General features: G+C 40.7%; 1 protein-coding gene and 1 pseudogene across 2 annotated transcripts in view; one reads left to right on the top strand and one right to left on the bottom strand.

Moving 5' to 3' along the window:
* The window catches only part of Pcsk5 (proprotein convertase subtilisin/kexin type 5), a 434,410-nt gene extending 407,572 nt beyond the window's left edge, over window positions 1-26,838 (top strand). The window contains exons 31-38 of one of the 2 annotated variants that reach the window (XM_027940145.2): window positions 124-341; window positions 1,727-1,963; window positions 3,688-3,918; window positions 6,445-6,619; window positions 11,591-11,808; window positions 19,542-19,642; window positions 21,901-22,087; window positions 26,262-26,838. In XM_027940145.2, coding sequence (XP_027795946.2) covers window positions 124-341; window positions 1,727-1,963; window positions 3,688-3,918; window positions 6,445-6,619; window positions 11,591-11,808; window positions 19,542-19,642; window positions 21,901-22,087; window positions 26,262-26,668 — 1,774 coding nt within the window. In that variant the 3' untranslated portion in view covers window positions 26,669-26,838. The remainder of the gene's footprint in view (window positions 1-123; window positions 342-1,726; window positions 1,964-3,687; window positions 3,919-6,444; window positions 6,620-11,590; window positions 11,809-19,541; window positions 19,643-21,900; window positions 22,088-26,261) is intronic. The other variant, XM_071600559.1, reaches the window with a different exon arrangement.
* Window positions 13,688-14,071, bottom strand: LOC114096603 (small ribosomal subunit protein uS8-like; annotated as a pseudogene).
* Window positions 26,839-27,173: the final 335 nt, after the last annotated feature.

The raw sequence follows: 27,173 nt of genomic DNA, 5'->3' as shown, positions 1-27,173 counted from the left end.
GCATGAGTGGCCACCACACCTGACTGCCTCTTCTGTTTTAGACCACATCCTTGGCTATCCAGTGTGAGTCATCTGTAGCTGGTCAACTTCTCCAGCTAGCTGCCCTCTTCCTCCCTTCCACAGGGGCTTTTATGCAGAAGACAGCATATGTGAACGCTGCAGCTCTCCTTGCCAAACATGTGTGGGAAATGCCACCCACTGTCATTCTTGTGAAGGAGGCCTTGTCCTGGACCGGGGAGTGTGCCTGAAAGCCTGTCCTGAGAGGCACGTGGCTGTGGAAGGAGTGTGCAAGCACTGCCCAGCGATGTGTCAGGAGTGCATCCATGAGAAAACATGCAAAGGTACCTGGCTACATCCCAAAGGCAGGGCATGGCCCCAATTAGCCCTCATGGCTCGGAGCCACTACCTGTAGATAGTTGGGGGCAGGGAGGGGTGTCAAAGAGAATTGTGAGAACCAGTCTCTCTGCCTTTACCAACATTTATCTATTTCCAGACCCATTGTTGAGGAAATTGAGGATTCTGCAAATTAAGACAAACAGCATTTCTCACACTCACACATAACGGGTACACAGTGCTAAGCACTATCCCATGCTAGCAATATAGATAAGAACTAAAAGATCCCACTGTTTTTGTTGCTGTTGTTGATGTTGCTGCTGTTGTTGCAATGGGATTTGATTGTGGAGCCCTACAGCTAAGCTACATCACCAGCTCTTTTTTAATTTTTATTTGAGACAGGATCTCATTAAGTTGCCCAGGCTGGTCTCAAACTTGAGATCCTCCTGCCTCAGCCTCCCACCTAACTGTGATTACAAGCATGCTCCACCATGCTTGGCTGTTCCTACTCTTTTAGCGCAGAATCTTACCAGAGACTGATTATTAACAAAGTACAGAGATAGTTAGGGAAATACAATTATTATAAAAAAAACAAGAAAGAAGACTGAGAATAGCACTCTGGCTATGAACAGTTTTTTTTTTTTTTTTTTCTTTTTCCTGTAGTATTATCTCCTGAGAAACATTATCCAATTTCCTCTCCAAAATACCACAGACTCAACTTGCCTGGTGCGGCCCAATCCAAAGGATTCTCTTGGTGTGGCCTAAAGTGTTCTCTAGTCTTCCTCCCCAAATAGGAAAAGGAACACAAATAAAATTAACCCACAATGCATTCTTCATACTGATTAATCAGCTACTCACAGATCTACTCTGTTAATGAATGAAAAATTAACTAATCCAACAATCCCCAAACTGCCTTCTGTATTGAATAGAGTGTGAGATACTTGGTACAATTTTTATCCATTTATTATTTATTTATTTTTCAGTCTGGAGGTTGAACCAGGGCCTCATACATGCTAGGCAAGATCACTGAGCTACAACCCCAGGCTTTGATACAATTTTAAATATCTGTTATTGTTTTCTGGATTTTAACAATACCTCCAGTGTCACAGTCATCACTGTTTGCCACAGCACTGTTTTTTTTTTTTTTGCATCTCAAAGGGTCATTCCCACACATAAATCCAGGATTATCTAATCAGGCTACCATGTGCAGCCTCCCCCACCCAAGGCAGGGCTTGTTAGACACTGAGCATATACTCTTCAGGGTGGGGATGGGGCAAATGTATACTCAGATCAAATAAACCAAAGTGGTGAGAAATGGGCTAGCCCACTGCAAAAGCAGTGAATTCCTTTCTGTAATCCCTGAGGATAACTTACTCCCTCCTCCTTCCCCCAGAGTGCATGCCTGGCTTCTTCCTGCACAAGGACATGTGCCAACAGTCCTGCCCCCAGCACTTCTACCAGGACTTGCACCAGTGTATCCCCTGCCATGAAGATTGTCTGGAGTGTAGTGGCCCCAAGGAGGATGATTGTGAGCTCTGTGCTGACATTTTTACGGTCCTCTACAATGGACTGTGTTTGAATGAGTGTCCATCAGGAACTTACTATGAAGAAAAGACTAAGGATTGCAGAGGTAAAGATTTCCAGGATACATGGCCCAGCGCAGCATCCCAGGGATCCTAAAGAGATGGTTTCTGCCCAGACAAAACAGGCTCTGGAGTTTGCATAATCCCCATCCCAGAGTTTAGTCCCCCCCCCCCTTAACCTTCCCATTCAAAAAAGCCTCTTTTGAATCTGTTCTCATTAAAGTTTTAAAAATGAGTAATTCATAGGTTTTGATCATGTCAACTTCATTAGTTACAAATCACATAGACCCTTACCCTAATGGTGGATATGAACTGCCAATCAAAAAGGATTCTCATGTGAAGATTTCCAATAAAGATGAGGAGCCTTCAAAAGTCACCCTAAATGGAAAATTTTCCTTAAAATTTTAAGCCATCATAGAAGTTCATAGCATAAGTAAACCATGTTGCAGAATTCTCTCCATGCCTTTTGCCTCTCTTCATGGTTTGCCTTCTGGCTGCTCCCCTCCTTCCATTCTTACCCAAACCCCCGTCCCATCTCCCACTCAGCACTCCAGTTCCTACACGTTCAAGAAAGGATCTGCTATTATTTGTATCTCCTTACATTTTAATGGAATGTGGGTAATTTGCCTCATTAATTGTCAGGGAACAGAAAAATAAAGTATCCAGTGCTAGAGAAATTCTCAAGGGAGAGAAGTGTTTCCCAAAGTCCCAGGATGACTGCCCACACCTTTCGTGAGGCACTGGGACAGAATAAGCAAGAGCTCTTGTTAAGAGCCACCATTCAGCTCCTGAGCCTATCCTTTCCCAGTCGAGTGACTCAGCATCTCCAGCTACAATTTCCTGGTACAGATGAAAGGAGGTGATAATAATAACAGTGATAATAACACAGATCTATTCACCTAGGAAGTACTTGTCAGAGATTGCTTTGTGCTGGCACTCTTCTGGGCCTGGAAAACAATACAGATAGAATCCCTGTCCTCAGGGAGCTGACATTCTATTGGGAAGACAGACACTAAGGAAGATAATTCAAGCAAAAGAAATAATAATAATAAGATAGGGAAGGGGGATAGGAAGATGGGCAAGGTGGAATTGAAACTTGAAAGAAACTGACCTATGAAATATCACTGAGAGATAGAGGGAACATATATGTCATATGCATATGAATACATATGCATATGTCTGAGAAAAGAAAATTCTAGGCAGAGGGAATGACAGCTCCTAAAACCTGGAAGTGAGAGTGAATTGTTCTCATTTTGTTTGGCTCACAAATATTTACTGAGTGCCCATTATATGACAGGCCCTCTCATGGGCACTGTAGATTAAGGAAAGGATATGACAGAGGCCTTTTTTTGTCAGTGGGTAATTATAATTTTATCCCAACAATAGCCATATAAGTGGTAAACTAAATGTACTGTGAGAGGTGAGCAGTAGAGGGTATGATGGTTGGAAAGGCCACATGCCAGTGTATGACCACACTGTTCAGGATTGCTTGCCATTATTTGGCTGTAGTTGGGATAATCATGTAAACCTTACTGATATTTCTGCGTTGGCCACTGCAGGAAGGAGCTCTCTGGATATTACAGAGAAAGCCTTTATTTTTTACCTCTCATTTTGCAACAAGAATGCTCCACCCCAGAGCCTAAAGTCTATTCCCAATTCATGACCCTATACTTTAGGCACAAAACCCTAGAAGTCTCTAGAAGAAAGGAATCTGTTCCCTAGAGGAGTACACTGGCTTTGTCTCAGTATCTGCTTCCCCACATGCCCACAGATTGCCACGAGTCCTGCCACACCTGCTCGTCTTACAGCGTCTGCACAAGCTGCCAGGAAGGCCTGAGGTTGAACAGCCATGGGGCCTGTGTGGCTCACAAGGAATGTGCCCCCATCGAGTACTGGGATGAGACAATGCACAGGTGCAAGCCCTGTCACAATAAATGCTTCCACTGTACAGGACCCGCAGAGGACCAGTGTCACACCTGCAGGGGGGACAACCTTCTTCTCAGTGAGTGACTTCCCTCCACTCCAAGAGGCCTTTTTCTCTCCCTCTGGGAAACTACCTGGCACCGTGCTGGGTGCCCAGTGGACATTGGCTTCTTTTTAATTTTTTTTTTTAACTTTTGTTTGGGAAATTTTCAAACCTACAGAAAAGATACAAGAATGAGAATAGTACAAAGAACATCATACATATGTCTTTTACCCAGTTCACCCACTGCAAATCTTTTCCCCTTTTGCTTTATTATTTTCTCTCCTCCGTGTGTGTGTGTGTGTGTTTGTGTTTGTGTGTGTGTATGTGTGTGTGTAGGGATATATTATCTATACACACTTTTTCTGAACCATTTGGAGGGTAAGTTACCTACATTGTGGCCCCTGTCCTACAAGGACAGTTTTTCATATTTCCTAAGCTTATAGATACTTTCTTATCTAATCACAGGACAGTTGCCAATTCTAATAATTTTACATTTATACAGTACTTTACTATTTCCATTAAATTTTTTCCAACACCCCTTTATAACAGAACTTGTTCCACAATCAGGCATTGCATTTTGCTTCCAAGTCGCCTCATCTTCCTTTACTCTGGAATGCTTCCACAGACTGTCTTTGTATTTTATAATATTGATATTCCAGAAAAATACAGCTCCTATTCCTCCTCTTGAGTTGGTGTGCAGTTTCCCCATGATTAGACTGAGAGGATTCTTTCTCAGTCAGAAGAGGTGATGTCCTGCCATCTGAGAATCATATCCAGATACATATGATACCCACTTGCCCCTCATCGGTGATGTTAATTAACACTGACCATCTGTCTAGACGTTTATTTTCTCTACTGCATAACTACTATTGATTCCCTTGTAATTAATAAGTAGTCTGTGGAGAGAATGCATTAAGAACATGTAGACATTCAACTCCTCATCAAAATTTCCCCCTTGATTTATCATCCATTAATAAATCCTGAACAATGTGTGGTGCAATCCCAGGTGGGCTGCCTCCAGATCAGCTCTGAAGGTGATTGCTGGTATGAGACTGTGTTCTCAGGTTTCCTGGATGCCATGATTAGACTAAATACAAGCCCGGAGGAGCTACACTTAAAGAAGGAGTTGGAATGGAGAGAAGAAAGAGACAAAGAGAAGACTAGAAAGTGTTGGACTTGTCTTCCCAGTCAGTAGAGTAGACCTGAGAAGTGAGGTACTCAAAGTTCACATAGATAGCAAGTTTTTCCACTTCTTGCTGAGATATCACCTTCCAGGGCAGTGTTCTCCTACTAAGACACAGGCACATCTATGCTCAATACCAATCCTGACCACCTGACCACAGAACACACTGAAGTCAGCAGTCTTTTCAACCCATTCATCTTAGTTCCTGTTATACAAAGCTCAGTAAATTTCTTCCCCAGCCGTTGCTTCTTCATGGAAATATCTCATCCAACCAGATCTCCCATATAATCAACCATTTTGACTTTCTTTTCTAATTACCTCTAATCTGCAGTGCCACTGATGAGTCTGTTAGATGCCTTCACAGACAGTGATCTTTCCTTTAACTGGGGATACAGATTAAGCAAGAATTGAGCCTGCAGTACTGGTGCATAACAAAAGAGATGTCCCCAACAGCTGAGGACAGGAGTTGCCCAGGCCTGGCCTTCTCACACTCGCCCATCCCACCCCACTCCACACACCACCAGGGTCAGGCTATTGTAAACTACATGGTTATTTGGAGGATGGGGCAGATTGCCTGATGCTGCCCCTGAAGATGGCAATCCTAATCTCCAGATCCTCTAAATAGATTGTCTTCCAAGGTAAAAGGAACTTTGTAGCTGAGATTTAATGAAGGCTCTTAGCATGGGGAGATTCTCCTGTGTTCCCCAGGCAGGCCCAATATAATCACAAAGGCTAGTAGAGAAATGCAGGAGGATCAGAGTTCCTAGTATAAGGCAGTTAATGACAGAAGCAGAGGAGTAGTGGGGGGAAATGCTGGAGTAGTGGAGTAGTGGGGAAAGATGGAGGAGAAGCCCAGGAGCCCAGGACTACAGGAACTCTCTGGAAGGTGGAAAAGCCAGGAAGCTCTTTCTACTCTAGAACCTCTAAAAGGAACTCAGCCTTGAGGATGCAGTTCAGATTACTGGCCTCCATAACAGTAAGATAATACATTTGTGTTGTTTTCAGACATCAAATAGGTGGTAATTTATTACTGCAGCAATAGGATATAGTACAAATATCTTCTTTAGGGGATTTGGGCTTCCTCTTGGTGACAGTATATACCAGCTGGACAATGAACCATTGTCACATCTATAGTCATAAAACTGTGGTTTCTGTTCTACCAATACAGACCACTCTGACCTCTGATTTCTCTGAACCCCTATAGCCTTTTGGTCAATTCTATTTCTTGAACATTCATCTTCACTCCAAAGTGTCTCCAGCACAGCCCACAGGGGCACTGTCTTTTTCCCCTTGCACTTCCTCTCCCTCTTTCCAGGCAAGAGGAGGTGTGGGAGCCACAATTGGGCTTGATTCCAAACACTCTTCTCCTCCCTTGACAGACACCACCTGTGTGCAAGACTGCCCAGAGGGCTACTACGCCAGGGACAGCCACCTGTGCGCGCCCTGCCACATCTCTTGTAGGACCTGTGATGGGAGTCACAGTACACAGTGCCGCTCCTGCCGACCGGGTTGGTTCCAGCTGGAAAATGAGTGCCTGCTCCAATGCAGAGAGGGGTAAGATGCTCACCACGTGTGTTCATCTGCTTTTTGTTGCTGTAACCAAAATGCCTGACAAAGGAAACTTAGAAAAGGAAAACTGTATTTTGGGCTCAAGGTTTTGGTAGGTCAGTCCATGGTGGGCTGAGTCCACTGCTCTGGGCCCAAGGTGAGGCAAAGCATCATGGCAGAAAAGTGTGGAGGAGGAAGGTTGCTCAATTCATGGCAGCCAGGAAGCAGAGAGAGAGAAGAGAAGGGGCTGCAAGAAGATGAACCCTTGGTCATGCTCCCAGTGACCCATCTCCTCCAGCCACACCTCACCTGCCTACAGTTTCTACCCAGTCCCTTCAAATAGGTACAGCTCTCAGAACCCATTTACTTCACCTCCAAACATTCGTGCACTAATACAGGAGTTTAGGGGAGCACCTCATATCCAAACCATAACAACCCATTTCTTCAGCTAACTCTTCAATCACTCCAGATACAAAACCATTTTGCACATGTGGAAACAAAGACTCTGAACACAAATGAAGTCAGATTTAATTCTCACTACTAGTAAGGAGCAAAGGTGAGCCCACTCACATGAATAGAAGAGAAACAGGAGACACAGAGTGACCCAGTGAGAGAATACAAAGGGTCTGATGGTCAAATCAGACTCATGTAAGCTATCGATCTTACCCAATGCGCAGCCTTGCTGATAGCCATAAGGTATCAGCACTGCCAAGGCAGAGGCAACAACACCTTCCTTCCTCAGAGAAGCCCAAGACTGTTAATGGATGTTCTTTTTCTTCAGTTTTAGGATTTGTTTTTTTTTTTTTCTTTTTTAATTTATTTTTTTTATTGGTTGTTCAAAACATTATAAAGCTCTTGGCATATCATATTTCATACATTAGATTCAAGTTGGTTATGAACTCCCAATTTTACCCCAAATACAGATTGCAGAATCACATCGGTTACACATCCACATTTTTACATAATGCCCTATTAGTAACTGTTGTATTCTGCTACCTTTCCTATCCTCTACTATCCCCACTCCCTCCCCATTCAAGCTTAATATGCAGGATCTAAGCTATGCAAATAAATCATTGATTTTACAAAAGAAACAATTTCCGTTAACATCTACATTTATACCCCATTAATTCTGCAATCTGTCAAACCTCCCATAAATCCACAAATACAGGATTAGTTATCATACGCATCCTAGATACATCTGATGTATCCTTCTGGAAGCATTTCAGAGATAAAGAGTGTGTTTATCAGAAGGTCTGGTAACAAGCATAATTGGAAGAGTGTAGCTGGATTTCACACACAGACACACACACACACACACACACACACACACACACACAGGCATCCCAGTAAAGAGAAAGGTTGATTATAGACATGTTGCTCACTGCTTCCCAAGGAAGAACCTAGGACACTGAGAATTTCCAGACCCTGATTGAAGGGCTCTATCCTTGGACTTTCCCTAAAGTCTTTCACCCAAATTGGCACATCTATTCTTTTCAGTCATAGCAATCTCTACTTATTTCATCTGTTATAGTGCTATATACCACCTTACATTTCTATGTATCTTCTTCCTTCACTCACTCATTTATTAAATACATATTCAATTAGAGCACATTATTTGTTTGAATAATGTGAGTTAAGACAAATTTTGTTCTTTAAGACCTTATTCTTATTCCTGTATGTCTTTCCAAGAAAATTATAAGCTCCTGGGGGGTCCGGGGGAACTCCTACTCTTATACTACTACAACATTCCATGCAGAATTATAAACATTAGAAGCTCTTGAAAAACACTAGCTGTGTGGGTCAGTGAAGAAAGGACCTTACCAGACAAGAGTGGGGGTGAGCCTACCTGTTTCACCCTTCCACTTTACCCTAAGAAGGATGTATAAAGATCTGGATCCCATGTCAAGAATCTCCATCTTTCTCATATGCAGTTTTTCGTTACTCTTAAGTACATACACACTAAAAGAGGGGTGTGATCCTGTGATCTAAAGAGAATGCAGACCATGGGATTAAGAAAATGGTCCCACCATGTATGAAGTTACCCAAGGGAGAGGAGGAGAAGCATAGGTTTCTGTGGACCTCTTTAATGTGGAAGAATTGGAGAAAAATTTTTTAAGAACAAAAATTATTTTTTACTCATACACCACTCCCATGATAAGCTCATATCTTAGGAAACATAACTTGCAATAAATATACTCCAAAGGCAAAGTTATGTGAAGGAGCATTAGGTTCCTTCATGAATCAACATTGGTAGACTAACTTCCTACCAGAAAGACAAGCCTGAGTGCTTACTGTTTGGGGGCAGCTATGGTGGGAATTAGGGAAACACAACAATTCCTTCGAACTCTTTCTTGCTTGGAGCAATGAGCGTGTCTCCAAGCTGGTATTGACAGGGTTTCAAGTGATTCAGTCCATGGTCTACGGACTCTGTTTCTCTGGACCTGCAATGAGGCAGAACATTAAGGTGGAAGGGCATAGGATGGAAAGTTCCTTAGTTCATGGTAGCCAGGAAGCAGAGAAAAAACTGGAATATTGATGAAGTAGCATTCCTTTTGTAAAATCAGTGTTCTGCATCATGATATGAGCCTTGTGTGTTAAATCTCTTTGTCTTGAAAAGGCAGGTATATGATTCTCTGTGTCTCAATACAATAATGATTCTGATGTTTAGCCTCACAGAGGGTTCTCTAACTTTCATGTTTCTGTCTGTGTTTATGCATAAGATCCTCCCCAAGGCTCTGAGGATCAAGAGATTTCACAATCCCCTCATCTTAAACCACTGCTTAAGATGAGTATTTAAGATAAGTCTTCATCTTAAGCAGTGATGTTGGAGTCTTCTTTCAATATGATCCATAAAACTCCCCACTGCCTTTCTTTTAGCATAACTCTTTGATAAATTTTAAAACCTATTTAGAATTGATCAGTCTTCCCTCACCATGGTTCCTCTTGATGCTTCTCATCTCTATAAATGATGAGAAGAGAGTTTACTAAGCATTTCCACTCACAATGTATCTTTACATTATGATTTGATTTCACAATGGTCTCATGAGGTTGGTATTAGTCTATTCAGTTTTGTTTTTGTTGTTGTTTTGTTTTATTTTTGCAGAGTTGGGGATCAAACCTAGGGCATCATGCATGCTAGGCAAATGTACTACCAATGAACTACATCCCTAGCCTTTCCTTAATTTCTCCATTTTACAGATTAGGAAACCAAGGCTCAAGAAGTTAAATGACTTGCCCATGCTACAGTGATACATGCATAGCAATGTTAATAGCAGTGCAATTCACAATAGCCAAATTATGGAACCAGCCTAGATGTCCATCAGTGGGTGAATGGAAAAGGAAAATATGCTAAATATACACAATTGTATTTTATTACCATAAAGAAGAACAAAATATTATCATTTGCAGGAAAATGGATGAAACTGGAGAAAATCAGGCTAAGAGTAAAAAGCCAGACTCTAAAACTCAAGGATCACATGCATTCTCTCATATGTGGAAGCTAGAGAGAAAAAAGGAAAGAAAGAAACCTTGTGAAAATTGAAGAGAGACCACTAGTGGAAAGGGGGTTGAGGCAGGAGGAAGGGAGGAAAAGGGGAGATGCAGATACAGAGAATGAAGCAAAATAAACTATGCCATGTTCATGTAAGAATATATCACAATGGATCCCATTATTATTATATCATTATAATGTACCAATAAAAATAAGTTTAAAATTTTAATCTTCAGCCTGGAAAGGTGGCACATACCTGTAATCTCAGTGACTCAAAAGGCTGAGGCAGGAGGACCAAGGATTTGAGGCCAGCCTCAGCAACTTAGCAAAGTCCTAAGCAGTTTAATGAAACTAAAAAATAAAAAGACTGGGGATGTAGCTCAGAGGTTAAGGGCCCCTGGATTCAATCCCCAGTACCAAAATAATAATAATAATAATAATAATAATAATAATAATCTCGTTTGGAAGCTAGAGAGGAAAAAAGAAAAGAAAAGGAGGGGCAGGGATCTCATGAAAATCAAAGAGTGATCAGTAGAGTAGAAGAAAGGGACCAGGGAGAGGAAAAGGGGAAATAATGGGGAATAAATGATATTATCCAAATTATATTGTTATACTGTGTGCAGTGGTACAAATATATAACAAAGCATACCATTATGTGCAATTTAATGCACCAATAAAAATATAGGAAAAAATTAATCTCCAAAAGTCTTTTCAAAGGAGGTTACATCTATTTGGTAAAGGTTAATTTCACTACATGTCACTTTCTATTTCAAGATGCTTTTTAAGTTAAGAAGAACTACTTAGAGGTCCATGTAAAAATGTCTTCCATTCCCCAATCCCATTCAACACAGCTTAAAGGTTGAATCTGGAGCAGTGAATAGAAGAAAAAGACAGAAGTAGCTCATCTTTCCCTAGGTGTTATCCAGTATAATCTTCACAGCTAGCAAGCAACGGATTATAATGCCCACTTTACAGATAAGAAAACTGAGAATCATTAAATTTGCTAGTATCATAGAAATGAATTTAATGAGTAAAGTTAAGTAAAGAGACTAAAGTCACCCAGCTTGTAAATGAATCCTGTATGACTCATTGTGTTTTTTCACCACACCTAATTTAGGAGCAAAGATTAGTACAATCAGCCCTTCACATCTGCAGGTTCCACATGGAATCAAAGATGGAAAATACTTTTTAAAAGAATTGCATCTGTACCAATAGTGTACAGACCTTTTTTCTTGTCATTATTCCCCAAATTATGTAGCATGACAACTATTTATTTAACATTCACACTGCATTAGGTACTGTAAGTAATTTAGAGATGACTTAAAGTATAAAGGAGGATATTTGTAGGTTATATCCAAATGCTACCCTGTTTTATAGAAAGGACTTGAGCCTTCAATGTGTTTTAGTATCTGTGGTGGGTCCTGGAACTAACCCCCTGCAGATACCCAGGGACGGCTGTATTCCATCTTCGCTCCTCTTGCTTTCAGATATTATGCAGAAATCTCCACTGGCCAGTGTAAGAGGTGCCACAAGAGCTGCAAGGCATGCCGGGGTCCACAGCCCACAGACTGCCTGTCTTGCGATACCTACTTTTTTCTGCTCGCCTCCAAGGGAGAGTGTTATCGCACCTGCCCAGAGCATTACTATGCAGAAGAAAACACCTGGACCTGTGAGAGATGTCATCCGACTTGCAAAAAATGCAAAGGTGAGAGTGGATCTGTGTTTTTGCACATGCAAGAGGGAAAGTGGAAAGGTTCCCTTTCTGTTTTGTCCCTGTCTCCCTCCTCCCCACCTTTGGCAGTTCCTCTGTTTCCCAACCTGGTGCCCAGGCATCAGCCCTCTCTGTTCAGTCAGCCTCTGCATCTTCCGGTGACGTCTTGCTGCGCCTTCAGATTCCTCATTCTTTAAGGCCCAGATACAGGTATGGTCTCCTCTAGGAGTGTTGTCACCTCGTCCATCTTCCTTCTCCACCTGTTGCATTTGCCTAGGGAAGTTCAATATTTTCTTCACTCTAAGAACTCCCTAAGACATCTGCCTCAAACTCTCCCAAGCCCCATTCCTATTTTCCAGATACCTACTTGTTTGTTGCACAGATTCTTAAAATCAGTGCCAGTTCTCCCATTGCCCAGGGTAACACCTTGAAGTTATCCTTGACTCTTCTTTTTCCCTTGCTTCCTGTCTATCTCCAACAGTTCCACCCCAAGAGCTGTTGTCCCATCTCCTAAATATTCCTCTTAATATTATTCTCCTTCTCCATGTTCATTGTCCTCATTTTCCATTTTTAACATTTGTTATCAGACCTTTGAAGTAGCCAACAAGTCACGCTGACCTTTCCTTGCTCCCAAGGCATCCTGAACACTAGTGCCTGAGTGCTCATTCTGAAATTCACATTTGCCCATTTACTCCATATCCTGCCATAACAAGATGATCACAGTGAATCATTCTCTTTTTATTTAAATATATATATATATATATATATATATATATATATATATATATATATATATATATATTAATTGTAGATGGACACAATACCTTTATTTATTTATTTTTATGTTGTGCTTAGGATTGCCCAGTATCTCACATGTGCAAGGCAGGTGCTCTACCACTAAGCTACAGCCCCAGCCCACAGTGAATTAATTATTCTTAACATGTGAGAAATAAATGCTTCTGTAATGTTTTAATTGATAAAACTTTCTATGTAAGTATTAACGACTGGTAAGGTACATAACTGTTCTGCTTTAAAATTATCTCAGATAGATAGATAGATAGATAGATAGATAGATAGATAGATAGATAGATAGATGATAGATCTTTTTTTTTTCTTTCCAGTAGTGGGGATGGAACCCAGGGGTCTCAACATGCTAGGCACATGCTCTACCTCTGAGCTATATCCCAGCCCTTTTTAGTTTTTGGTTTTGGTTTGTTTGTTTATTTCTTTTTTTTTTCTAATATTTATTTTTTAGTTCTCAATGAACACAACATCTTTGTTTGTATGTGGTGCTGAGGATCGAACCCCGGCCGCACGCATGCCAGCTTGAGCCACATCCCCAGCCCATTGTTTGTTTATTTCTTCAGTAGTAGGGATTAAATAAACACTGAGATGCATCCCTAGTTCTTTTGAGATAAAGTCTCAATGAGTTACACAGCTGGCCTCAAACTTGGGATCCTCCTGCCTGAGCCTCCTGAGTCTCTGGGATTACAGGCATGTGTTACCATGCCCAGCTTAACCCCAACTATTTTTGGTTTTTATTTTAAAACAAGGCTTCATGAAGTTGTCCAGGCTGACGTCAAACTTGTAATGCTCCTGTCTCAGCTTCCCAAGTCACTGAGATTACAAGGCATATGCCACTGCATCCAGCTACTATTAAAAAAACTCTGTAATCAGTTGCTTCATTTTTTAAAATGCTTTCAATATTGATGGGCATTGCACTGAATTTTCTCTGGAAGAGACCCTTTTTGTGTCCCTAAGTCATCCCGTTTGTGAACATGCATTTATATACAGCCCTTCAATGAGCATGCAATCAATGTTGTCCCCTTTTTTTCCCATTGAGGCATCTTATTTGTATGTATGTTTTACTTTCCTAGAAAAAGAATCCCAGGATTTTCCCTCCTATGTGTTTTTGCCTTGCTTCTTTGTGGTCCATGATGCCAGTTGAGGCTGTCAATACAGTGAAACCAAACTGGCAGGATGGGAGCAGATCATTCTGCCATTTTTCTAGGTCTTTGAACTGCACATCAAATCTATAACTGACCCCTCCACACTTGTTTAACCTGCCTGTGAGGTTCACAACAACTTTCCTAGCTCTGTGGTCATTGATGATTTCAGATTCACCCATGTAACCAGACTTCATCATTATGGTTAGAAAATGGATGATGACTTTGAAGTACAGCCTAATAAGGATCTAGCACTTACCTCTCTTTTGGGCATTATTGATGCTCTTGAGAGCATCAGCCAGGACATTCATGCACACCGTTATGGAGACATGGAAATATGGCAGAAAGAGTAAATGTTCTTTATTTTTAAAGGTGCTTAAAATCTTTCTCCGTTCAGTCTCTTAAATTTCAGTCTTCACCAGACATGGTGGCACATGCCTATAATTCCAGCAAGATTGCAAGTTCAAGGCCAGACTTGCTTATCAAGACCCTGACTCAAAATAAAAAATAAAAAGGGCTGGGAATGTGGCTTAGTGTGTAAGTACCCCTGGGTTCAATCCCCAGTACCAAAACAACAACAAAAACAGTAAACTTTCGTTTTAACTCTTCTTCTGTATATTCTAGACCCACCTGGGACTACACAGAGCCACTCTAGAGCCACCAGATATGCTGTGCTCTTTCATGCCTCCTCGTTCCTCTTCCTGAGGAACAGCGCTCTAGGGAATTCTCAGAAACTCAGCTTGGACAACAGCTGCTCTGCGGAGCTTCTCTTAGCCCTCCCAAAAGTCATCTTCCTCCTTCTTCCTAATTCTGGAGTTGAACAATTTATTGCAGCAATTTTTTTAGATTTTAATTAAACACACCCTTCTCTCCTACTAATAGTTTCTCTAGTGTGAGCAAGGATTATACAACATTCATTTTGTGTCCCCTGCTTAGTCCAAAGTGCAACACATAGTAAGTGCTCATAAAGCATTGAATAAACGAATACACATGTAGGAAGCAAATTAATCCTAATGTCTTTTTGTAAATTGGAAAATGTTCAGCTATTAGATCTTCAGATATTGCTTCTCCATCCTTTCTTCCAACCTCCTTTTCTAGAACTCCTACTAAACATAATCTAGAGTTTCTTATTCTATCTTCTATGTCTCCTTCTTTATAGTTTATCTCTTTGACTGCTTATGACTTCTACTAGAATAATTCTTCAGCCTCTGTTCTATTTCCCCTCTGTTCTATTTCTATTTGTTTCTGAGTGTGTTTAGTCTAAATTCCACACCATTTATTATATTTAATTTAGGTGATTATTTTATTTTTAAGATATTAATCATTTCTTTTTATGCCTATTTTAATTTTATATTTTCCTGTTTGTTTCATAATTTAATATATGTGTGGATGTTATGTCATTTATTTTTTAGTATCTTAAATATTAATTTTGAAGCTTTTGATAGACTTTTCGATGAAATTAATACTATCTGAAGTGAATTCATATTCTAATTGCTGAGTGTGGTTTGTGTGTATGTGTGTGTGTGTATGCACTAAGAATGGAGTCCAGGACCTTGCACAGGCTAGGCAAGCACTCCACCACTGAGCTGCATTTCCAGCCCTTGTTATCTTCCTTAACGTATTCTTTGGAGTGTTTGTCTTATGAGAGATTTTGTTTTGATTCTTTATTCTGCAACTCAGGAGGCTGAGGATCACAAATTCAAGGCCAGCCTCAGCAAATTAGTGAGACTCTGTCTCAAAATAAAAAGGTCTGGGGATATAGCTCAGCACCCCTGGGTTTAATCCCCAGTACCAAAGAAGAAAGAAAGAAACATTTTTATGGAGATTGGGTAAAACATTAGTGATATCATAAGCATAATTTGAAAAACTATACAATTTCTCAAATTGGGTTTCATATTTCCTGAATGATTTTAAGAATGATGGTTTTGAGCATTCCCAAGCTCAAAAGTTCATCAAACACAGTGTCCCTGATATAGTATTCCAGGGATTTCTGAGAGTGTTTGGGTGAATTCTGAAGACATCTGAGTGTTTGTGTCTTTTCCTAGATTTTGCTTAAACCCTGGAACTTGCCTATTTGAAGTTTTCTGTCTGTGATGCTCATTTGTTCTGTTATCCTTTCTTTTCACATCTCACCTGCCCTTGAATGGAGAATCTGGTGCTGTCCTCTCGTGCTGCAACATGTAGATTACAACATTTAGGGACAGGTTTTTCTATTAGGTTATAACTTGGGTAGAAAAACAAAGGGTAAATTCCTTCTAAAATTATTAACTATCATACTAAGAAATGAGGATGCTTGAGAATAGCAGAAAAAGTTTGGCAACCCCCCAAAAAAGATATTTGTCAAATTCTATTTCATTCTTTTTGACCAATATTTTTAGAGTCTTTTTGGGGGGGCGGGGGGGGGGGGTTTGCTGAGGATTGAACCCAGGGCCTGTGCATGCAAGGCAAGCACTCTACCAACTGAGCTATATCCCCAGCCCTGACCAATATTTTTAGGATGTTAAAAAGAAAAATCATAATAGCACCAAGGACGGGGAGTGGGGAGACACAGCAAGCTCATGCCTAATGTATACCTTTGTGTGCAACTGGTGCCTCCTTAATTAGTTCATTTCTTGCCTGTGCACACTTAACTTTTTAACTTATCCTCCTCATAAAATTGTTTGGAATAAAAATCCAGACTGGATAACCAAAGCCCCTAACTTTCCCAAGCTGCCCCTCTCTGTGTAGAGCGGTACGCACAGCCGGACCCAGGGGCTGGTCTGGATTTGTTGAAGGCATCCCAGGGGAGTCATTCTGAGGGAAAGCAGATGGTGAGCTGCTCTAAATTTTAAGGAAATGCCAAAATGCCTGTCTTTTCAGCCCCAGGGCTCCTTAGCAATAATAATAAATTTAGGGTCTTAAACATGAAAACAATAAAAAAAAATTCTGAAAATTAACAAACTTCACATTTGTGAAAGATTCTTTGTCCCTAAGTGTACAGGTTTTGCAGTAAATCAGTGTTGGGTATGTAAATAGTCACTGATCTGTCACCCTAAGATGACAGGTACTTTAGGTATTACCTCAGGTCTGGGCCATAGCCAAATTAGTAGGAGTGAGGGAGGAGAGTGGCCCTCACATAGTTGCAGTTAGACCAAGAGTAAGTTCCAGTGTTCCATTACACAGTGGGGTGACTATATAGTCAATAATAATGTATATTTCAAAATAGATAGAAAAGAGAATTTTGAATCTTCAAGTAAACAATAAATATTTGAGTTGAAGGATATACTATCCTGATTTGATCATTATATGATACACGTACATATGGAAACATCACATTGTACCTATAAAGTGTATAATCATATGTTGATTAAAAATAAAGTAAAGCTGGGCACAGCATCACACACGAGTAATCCCAGCCACTCAGGTAGCAAGACTGAAGGATCACAAGTTCAAGGCCAGCCTGGGCAACATTGCAAGACCCTCATTGTTATGGTTTAGATGTGTTGTTCCCCAAAAGCTCACGTGTGAGACAATGCAAGAAGATTTAGAGGAGAAATGATGGGGTTATAGCATTAATCTAATCAGTGAATTAATCCCTGGTAGTAACTGGAGGCAGGTGTGGCTTGAGGAAGTAGTTCATGGGAGCGTGGCGTGGCCATGGGTATATATTCTGTATCTGGAGAGTGGAGTCTCTCTCTCTCTCTCTGCTTTCTGATCACCATGTGAGCTGGTTCCCTCTGCCACACTGTTCCACCATGATGTCCTACCTCACCTTGAGCCCCAAGGAATGGAGCCATCCACTTATGGACTGAGACTTCTAAACCATGAGCCCCTCAATGAACCTTTCCTCCATTTAATTCGTTCTGATTGGGTCTTTCAGTGGCAGCAGCAAAAAAAAAAAAAAAAAACTGACTAAAAAGAACTGGAGATGTATGTAGCTCAGTGGTATAGCACCCCTGGATTCAATCCCCAGTAAAAATAAATAATTAATTATTAATAATAAAAGACTCAGTGTTGGTGCAAATACTTGGCATAAGTAAGGTCCTGGGAACAATCCTGAACACCACTAAAAAGAAAAAGAAAAGAACTCATTGTAATGTAACTAATTTTAAAGTATAAATTTTGTGATCTAACCTTGTCCCTGCCTCCATCCCCCTTTTCATATCCTTAATTTAATTTACTACAAATTAACAAACTACAATTGCATGTATGGTGGGGTACAAAGTGATATTCATACACCCAATGTGCAAGTATTAAATCAAGCTGAATAACTCATCATCCATCACCTCAAATAATTATCAGTTTTTGGACTAAATACATCCAAAATTACTCTCAGCAATATTGAAATTTACAATACACTGTTATTAACCATGCTGTATAATATATCTCAAAAAATGTATGTCTCCTGACTAAACTTTGTACTCTTGACCAACATCGTCTAATTCCTCCCACCCCTGCAGCCTCTGCTGGTAGCCACTCTCTGCTTCTATGAATTCCATTGTTAAAGACTCCACATGTAGGTGAGATCACATGTCATCCTTAATTTCTCTTCATTAAAAACATAGATTTTTGGCTGGGCATGGTGGTGTACCCCTGTAATCTCAGCAACTCAGGAGGCTTAGACAGGAGGATCATGAGTTTAAAGTCATTCTCAGTAACTTAGTGAGGCACTAAGCAACCTAGGAAGACTTTGTCTCTAAATAAAATATTTTTTAAAAAATGAACTGGAGATGTGACTCTGTGGTTAAGCACCCCTGAGTTCAATCCCCTGTACCCGCCCCCCAAAATTAAATCTTGTATTTAAAAAGGTTAACAGTAAGACGTTTAAGCTTTATTTTAAAAAAATATGAGAAAATGAAGAGAGGATCACATACCACAATCGTGTTCCAGATGATACAAAAATTCTGTATAAAGCTAGAGCTAGAGCTACAGCCCCCAACCTGAGGAGATACATCTAAAGGTTTATTGTCTAAGTTATTGTTCAGAGCTCAGGATTCATTTTTGTATGGAAACAACAGTTCAAATTACTGAACTCACAAATAAGACAGGAAAAGTCAACTCCTTTTTTGAATGTGAAGGACAGAACTCTTGGTTTTATGTCAAGTTCAACTAACCACCCTTCAGAGCCTGGTCCTGATGGAAAGATATATTTCCCGTTGCTCAAGTTCCAACTCGAAACGCCAGGTACATTCTATGCCCACCTCTCTTACACTCATTCTTTGAAACTTTTAGCAGAAATGCCAGGGCCTTTCCTCATAACATGAACTAGAGTTCAGGTCTCCTGTCCCCCAAATTCTTTCCAGAAGCTGTCCCTTGATACTGCATAGAAGGAAATATTTGGATCCATCATTCTTGGGATGTATGCATTGGGAAAAGGAGGTGTTGCCTCCACAGGAAACAGTCAATAGGTTCAGACCTCTTCTGTTTGATGGTTCATATGTTAAAGTGGATAGTGTGGTAGAAAGAGCACTGGACTGTGAGTCAACAAACCTGAGTTTGAATCTTGACTATTAAAATTACCTAAGTAACCTTGGATGGTTGACATTGCATGTCCACATTTGCATGTATGTGAAAATAATAAATAGGACTAGGGATGTAGCTCAGGGGTAGAGAGCTTGCTTGTCATGTGCCAGATTCTGCATTTGATACCCAGCACACACACAAATACTACTACTACTACTACTACTACTACTACTACTACTAATAATAATAATAATAATAATAATAATAAAGGAAGGAAGAAGGAAGAAAGGGAAACTAAGGTTCAATCTAATAACTTGGAATTTTTTTTTTTTCTTTCAGGAAAAGGAGGATCGGATTGCTTGTCCTGTGTGTGGAACTACCACCTCATGGGTGGAATCTGCAACTCCGACTGTCTTGTGGGAAAATACAGAGTGGGAGAGGTACTGGAGAGCTGGGGCAGTGTGCTTTCTGCCATATATATATATATATTTGTACCAGGGATTTAACCCAGGGGCACTTAACTGAGCCACATTCCCAGCCCTTTTTATGTTTTATTTTGAGACAGGTTCTCACTAAGTTACTTGGGGCCTCGCTAAGTTGCTGAGGCTGGCTTTAAACTCACAATCCTCCTGCCTCAGCCTCCTAAATCGCTAGGATTATAGGTGCGTACCACCATACCTGGCTTTCTGCCCTTTTTAGAGAGAATGTGAACTCAGTTTCTGCATATCATTCTGGGCAGTCAAAAAATTCTAAAATTCCTACATTTACTATAATTTAGACCCAACATTGTGAAATCCTTCATGACATCTTGAAATAATGGTGCTATTCACCTGTAGCCTTTATGTAAAGCACAGAAATCTAGAAGATCTAAGATAAATAATGAGATGTTAAGTAATGAGGACCTCAGAATGAACCCTACATCTGTTATTCATGACCACAGAAGTTTCAGTCTTTGTAAGACTATTACGTCAGAAATACAAAATCTCTTTTCTCTTACCCTCTGCTGTCTAACCAGAAACATCTGAGTAAAAGAGGATCCATGCTGCTGTTGATCTTTCATTTGCTCCACCTCTTCTGCACAATATATTCAGAAGGATCGAGATTTGCTTCCACAGAACACTTGGGTTTGCCAAGTATACTAATTTCTTGATTGTGCTTCCAAACTTTAGGAAACATGTAAATCTCTCCATGGTGAAATTAATACAAACGAACCTATTTGAATATAGGTGCTCTTTAAATTCTGACACCAGCTCTCATCACAGTTTGGAGAAGCTTAAGTTGATGGAGGTTAAGTAATTTTCTAAAATATCACAAGAATAGTAAATAACAAAGCTGGAACTGAACCCAGAGGATTTGATGAGATAATAACAGCTGAGAAAACAGTGTAGCAGTATCTAAAATATTCCAAGATGCTCAAGAAAGCAATTTTTTGGGAGGGTGCTGAGAACTGAACCCAGGGCCTTGCACATGCTGGACAAGTGCTCTACCATTGAGCTATACCCCCAGCCCCTCCGTTCGTCTTTTTCTATTTCACCATACTTGCAAAGTTACACAGGTAGAATAGGAAGGTATCTCTCCTGACCCACAATTCCAGCACCAAGCAAAGAACAACTTGTCAGGAGGGAAGCCACTTTTTTCTCATCTCTGGACTCTCTTCCTAATAAGATTTAATTGCTTTAGCTACATAGTCACAACTAACATCATTCTGGGTCCCAGCCACAAGAATCCAGTAATCAAGGAAGCTACACAGGTAACTAATGTACATGAGTGAAGGAAGGACACTGGGGGAACGAAAAACCACAGTTCCAGCTTGCTGGAAAGTGGAAATTGAAGCATTACCTACGTGTTGGTGATATAATAGCAAATGCTGGGAATTGTGTCACACAGGAAAGCAAAAAAAAAAAAAGTGGGGGGCACTCAACTTTGTCAGTGACATGAACATGTTAAAATGATGAATCCAGTTGACAGGTCTTCTAGATTTTAAAGAGAAATTAGGAACTGATTTATATATGAAATATTCTACTTTTGAAATGTGAGAAATGAATGCAGAATGTTTTAAACGGTTTAAGGCTACATAGTGTGGACCAGACAAAACTAATACCTGACCTGAGCTGTCTTAAAATGAGCACAGGATGCTGGGTGTGGTGGCACACACCTGTAATCCCAGCAGCTGGGGAGGCTGAGGCAAAGTCAAAGCCAGCCTCAGCAACTCAGCAAGGCCCTAAACAGCTCAGTGAGATCCTGTCTCTAAATATTTAAAAAAGAGCTGGGGATGTTGCTCAATGGTTAAATACCCCTGGGTTCAATCCCAGTACCAAAAAAAAAAGAGAGAGAGAGAGAGAACAGAAGCTGTCACATTATAACAAATTATTGTGGAAGCCTGTTCTCCTACTCTTGTTATGAGCAGGGGTCAGAGGTCAGGGCCCAGGAATGGCTTCATCCAGTTGTAGACAGTTGTGTCTGTCTTTTGCCCAGAACACACCATCTTTCTGCTGCCTCTACAGGCTTGCCTCCTTATAGAGACAAGATGGAATTCTTTGTGTGTGTGTGTGTGTGTGTTTTAATTTTTATTGTTGGTTGTTCAAAACATTACATAGTTCTTGACAAATCATATTTAAGATGGAATTCTTACTGGGAAATACCAGTACCTTGTTCATCCCTCTGTACTCATAAACAACCTCCTGATTATTCATAACAGGGAGAGAAATTCAACTGTGAAAAATGCCACGAGAGCTGTATGGAATGCAAGGGCCCCGGCACCAAGAACTGCACCATGTGCCCCGCGTCCCTGCTGCTGCACATGGACGACGGACGCTGTCTCCACTGTTGTAACACCTCCAGCCCCTCCAACACCCAGGAGTGCTGTGACTGCCAGGAAAGCATGGGTAAGGGGACAGGGACAGCCTGCAGAGGGAGGGTCTGGCCTCAGAAAGCAATGACAGCCACAGAAGAGGAGGATGGAAAGTTCAGGAAAATCAATCAGGCTATCTTTCACTGAGAGTCTGCTGCATGCCTACTGTACTTGAAACCTCGTGCCCATCATCCCAGTTCTCAAGTAGATATTATTTTTTTAGTTGTAGTTGGACACTATACTTTTTAATTTTATTTATTTATTTTTATGTGGTACTGAGGATCAAACCTAGGGCCTTGCACATGCTAAGTGAGCATTCTAACACTGAGCCACAACCCCAGCCCCACAGTAGATATTATTGATCCCACTTTACAGATAAGACCACTGAAGCCCAAAGGGTTGGATTTGGATTATCTAGGTCTACATCAATATTAAGAGGCTCATTTAGAATTAGAAAATGGGTCTTTTAGACAGCAGAGCCCACGTTCTTTCCACTGCTATACTCTAACCCCAAGTTAGAGTTCAACTAGGTCTAGAATTTGACCTTTATACATTTACCCCATTCTATTTTTATTCTTCCCTCTTGAGGGAAATAAAGGAAAGAAATTAGCAATCAAGGAGGTTAATACAGTATTATCTTGAATCTGTTGAAAAATCATTCAGTGGAAGTCAGCCCAAATCAAAGCCTTGCATTAGAGACTTAGAGCATTTTAGAAATAAACTTTCATTAAAGGTTAAGAAGAAACAAAACTGAGCCAATGGTGCATGCCTGTAATCCCAGTGACTAGGGAGCCTCAGGCTGGAGGATCACAAGTTCAAACCCAGCCTCAGCAATTTAGCAAAGCCCTAAGAAAACTAGCAAAACCCTGCCTCAAAATTTTAAAAAAAGGATGGGGATATGGCTCAGTGGTTAAGTGCCCCTGTGTTCAATTCCTGGTACAGAGAAAAAGAGAGGGGGATGGGGGAAAAAGAAGAAACAAAACTGCTTTCACCAACTTCCAGACCTCAACTGTCTTCCAGCCTCCAATGTTGTTATCCCCACCCATGTTGATATTGGATTCTCGTTAGTCACAAACTTAGAAACATCCTGAATGCAATGATTCCTAAAAGGAAAACATATTCTGTATTGTTTATTTCAGATAGGGTCTCACTATGTTGCTTAGACTGGACTCTAACTTCTAGACTCAGGTGATCCTCCCACCTCAGCCTCCTGATAGCTGAGACAATAGGCACACACCTCTGCAACTGATTTGCATTTTTTTTTTTTTTTGATACTGAGTATTGAACCCAGGGGTGCTTTATCACTGATCCACATTCCCAACCCTTTTTATTTCTTTATTTTGAAACAGGTTTCTGCTAAGTTGCTTAGGGCCTTCCTAAATGGTGGAGGCTGGCCTGGAACTATTGATACCCCTGCTTTAGCCTCCTGAGCCACTGGGATTGTAGGCATGCACTGCTATTCCTGTCCTGGCTCCTATATTCTTAATACATATTCCCTAGTCCAGAAATAGATAATTTCCTAGGGGTTCAGATATATTATTTCCTGAGCAAATATTTATGGAAGACTGTCCATGTGTAAGTAAAGAAAATCCCAGACCCACAACTACTACTAGACACTTTAAAAAAATTTTTTTTTTAAATTTTAATTTTTATTTTGTGGTGCTGGAATGGGGTGGGGTCAAATCCAGGGCCTCTTTCATGCCCAGCGAGCACTCTACCACTGAACTATCAGCCCCTATTTTTCATTTTCATATCAGCATTTTCATTTAGGTTCTAAGTATCATTTTTACCAAAATCAATTCTTTCCTTCTTCAGTTTTCCCACCCCTTTGGGCAGCTGTTTTCCCCAGTTCCTCCTACACATCCACCTTCAGGGTCTGACTGCCTAATATCCATGCTGTGTCAGTTAAGAATAATAACTGGTACTACATGGAAGCCATTAAATGAAACCAGAAGTGTGTGCCTGTCACATGTAGTGTTTCTGAACATCTGTCCCAACAAAGAACTATTTAGTCTGGTTTCTTGGTTCCTCTGTGATTCTTGAAGAGTCACCTGGGGCAACTCTGCAAAGTCCCAATATTCTTAGAGTATAGCTTAGTGGCAAAATGCTTGTCTAGCAGGCAAATGTGAAGAAAGAGAAAGGGGGGAAACAAATACTCTCACTCACTTGCTCCTTTATGAACTGAGGTAATCTGCCCCTTCAAAGAAACTGCATCTCAGAGGCTGACCCTGACTCTGCAGCCTAAGATGAAGAGTGAGTAAGATGTGATTGCACGTGGCACCCCGATAACCTGTGAAGGTGTTTTGTTGATTTCCTTGCTTCCTGTGATATTTACCTCAACATACAGATTGCTTTTCTATCTCTCTGGTGCTTTCAGTGTTTCCTCAGAGGGGAAAAAAGTCTGTGCTCATGTTGGTAATGATAAATATAATAATGATAGCACTGTTACTTTATGTTTTTTTGTGGGGGGAGTGGGTACTGGGGATTAAACTCAGGGGCACTCAACCACTGAGCCACATCCCCAGCCCTATTTTGTATTTTATTTAGAGACAGGGTCTCACTGGGTTTCTTAGCTCCTTGCTTTTGTTGAGGCTGGCTTTGAACTTGCAATCCATGTGCCTCAGCCTCCTGAGCCGCTGGGATTACAGGCATGTGCCCCTGTGCCAGGTGTGCTATTACTTTAGAGGAGGGAATTCTGCTTGATAGGCAAAATCCCCTGAGTTTGAGAATAAAACAGAAAACTTGTTTATCACTAGTAAAAAATACACACACACACACACACACACACACACACACACACTAAATCAAAGATTTGTAAGTAATTTTTAATGTTGTCTAGTCTTCCTATAAAATAAAGTCATATTTAAAAGTTAAACACACACACACACACACACACACACATACATAGCAGCGATGAATCAGATCTAATTTGGAAATATCACCTTAATAAATATCAAGATATTTAGTAAGCATAAATTATCATACCTGGTACCACTATTATACTCATTAAGCTAATGTGTAAAATGTATCTAGAATCTCCTATAAAAGAATCCTGGGGGCAGATCCAAGTGGTCCAATCAATATTTATGGAGAATCTACTATGTACTACAACTTGTACACCCAACCTGGTCTTATAGTTTGGGTGTTTTTTTTTTTCCAGCTTTTTTATACTCTTTCACACTCCTATATGGTGAGCTAAAGAAAAGGAAATAAATTAAGCAAATTACTCAAGTCATATTGCCTGAACAAATGAGTGTAAAGTAAGAAAATGGAGCTTATTGCTAAGTAATGGTTTAATCCTTCCTTCTACAGCACTGTTTCAGTTACTTCATGTTCTCAGTTAAGGCATCAAAACAGAAGCCAATGGATAATAAGGGTCAAAATTCTTAACTTCAGAAATCCTAATTATGCTAGGAGAAATGCCCTGTCACTCAAGTTGGTAGGCAGGATTTAAATGGTACAGTACTTCTGTTCCTGCTAGGCGAGTGGCACAAAACTTCAAGAAGCCAAGCACCAGTTGTCACACTATGTTTCCTTCAGGTGTCTAGACTGTCCCATGGAGTTAAGGTTAATAGACTGGAATTCTGGTTGTTCCATAGTGTCTTGTCTCTGACAATGTAACAATTCATTTCCTCTCCATGGCCTTAATTTTCTCAACTATCAAAAAATAAACTGGTCTAAGTAATTTCTAAGGCTCTACATGGTCATAGAAATCAGTGACAGGATAAAATTTTATAAATTATCTTCTCCTGCCCTGGAAGAGTAGGATAGTTGTTGTGGGCCAGGCTTATAGGTAGCTGGGAGAGGACTCAGTCTTAGAAAAAAATCAGAATGTCATTTAGCAATACTGAAGCATGGACCATGGTGAAATACTTTCTCAGGAGAGAAATAGAAGAATCAATTGATACATTGAACATTTGGAGACTGACCCATGACTGATGGAGATAAGGGAACTCCCTTTGGTCTCAAATTGACCCTCGTTCTAGAAGGGTGGCGTGGTTTTATCAAGCATGGACTGGGACTCTCATAGGGTACATGCTAAGATTTTGTAGGGTGGTGTACCTCCTAAGAAAATTAGACCATGATTCTTACATTTTTAGATTTTTTTTTAATGATGTTCTTTACCTCAGAAACTAATTTCCCCAATTCTGTTTCTTTTCTGCCATCTTTTCCTTTTCTCCCCTGCCTTTGGGGTCATCTTCCAAAAGACGAGTGCATCCTTCGAAGAAGTGAGCCTGGGTCTGCCGCTGAGCGCTCCAAGACTGCTCTGTTGATCACCTCCTCCGTCATGTTACTGCTTCTGCTGGGGGCTGCCGTGTTTGTCTGGAGGAAGTCTCGGGGCCAAGTCCAGCCAGTACAAAAGGCCAGTTATGAAAAGCTGGCTGACCCTGCCAGGTCATACTCCTCCTATAAGAGCAGCTATGGCGAGGGCACCAGCTTTGAAGAGGACCAGATGATCGAGTATAGGGACCAGGACTATGATGAGGATGACAATGATGACATCGTCTACATGAGCCAAGATGGCACGGTCTACCGAAAATTTAAGTATGGACTGCTGGAGGATGAGGAGGAAGATGAGCTGGAATATGATGATGAGAGCTATTCCTTCCAGTAGACACAGCCCACCTCCACCCCTTCCTCTCACGGGCATGCCTGTGAGCATGACTGTTTTGGTTTTATCCACACACCAGGCTGAGGTGTGAATGTGTTTGTCTTCTTAACCATGAATCCAACCAGAATATGTAAGAATGCTGAAATATTTTGTGCTTGTTTTGAGTGACTAAATTCAATTAACAGTTCCTGCTCAACCATCATTGAGGAGCAAGGATAAAATTTAAAGGCATTTTCCTCAAAATGATATGTGAACACACCAAAGCAGGAAGTAAAATTAACTCTTTTATGTGATTTTTAAAAATAGGAGTAGAAGACCAGTAGGGATTCTGTTTCCAAGTTGCATTGTGGGGAGCTCTGCTACTTTTTAGAATTCTGATATTTCTTGAAATAACTTGCGGAGGGGGGGGGGAAGAGTTGGCTTAGCAGGGATTTCTTTCCCCTTCTGGCTGTGTTTAGGCAGAGATTTGTTTTGTGAGAATCAAGGAAAAAAAGTGTTCTTATCTGTT

The sequence above is a fragment of the Marmota flaviventris genome, chromosome 13, assembly GCF_047511675.1.
Source record: "Marmota flaviventris isolate mMarFla1 chromosome 13, mMarFla1.hap1, whole genome shotgun sequence".
Lineage (NCBI taxonomy): Eukaryota > Metazoa > Chordata > Mammalia > Rodentia > Sciuridae > Marmota > Marmota flaviventris.
Note: the sequence above shows the minus strand (reverse complement) of the source record. Positions and strands in the feature narration are given on the sequence as shown.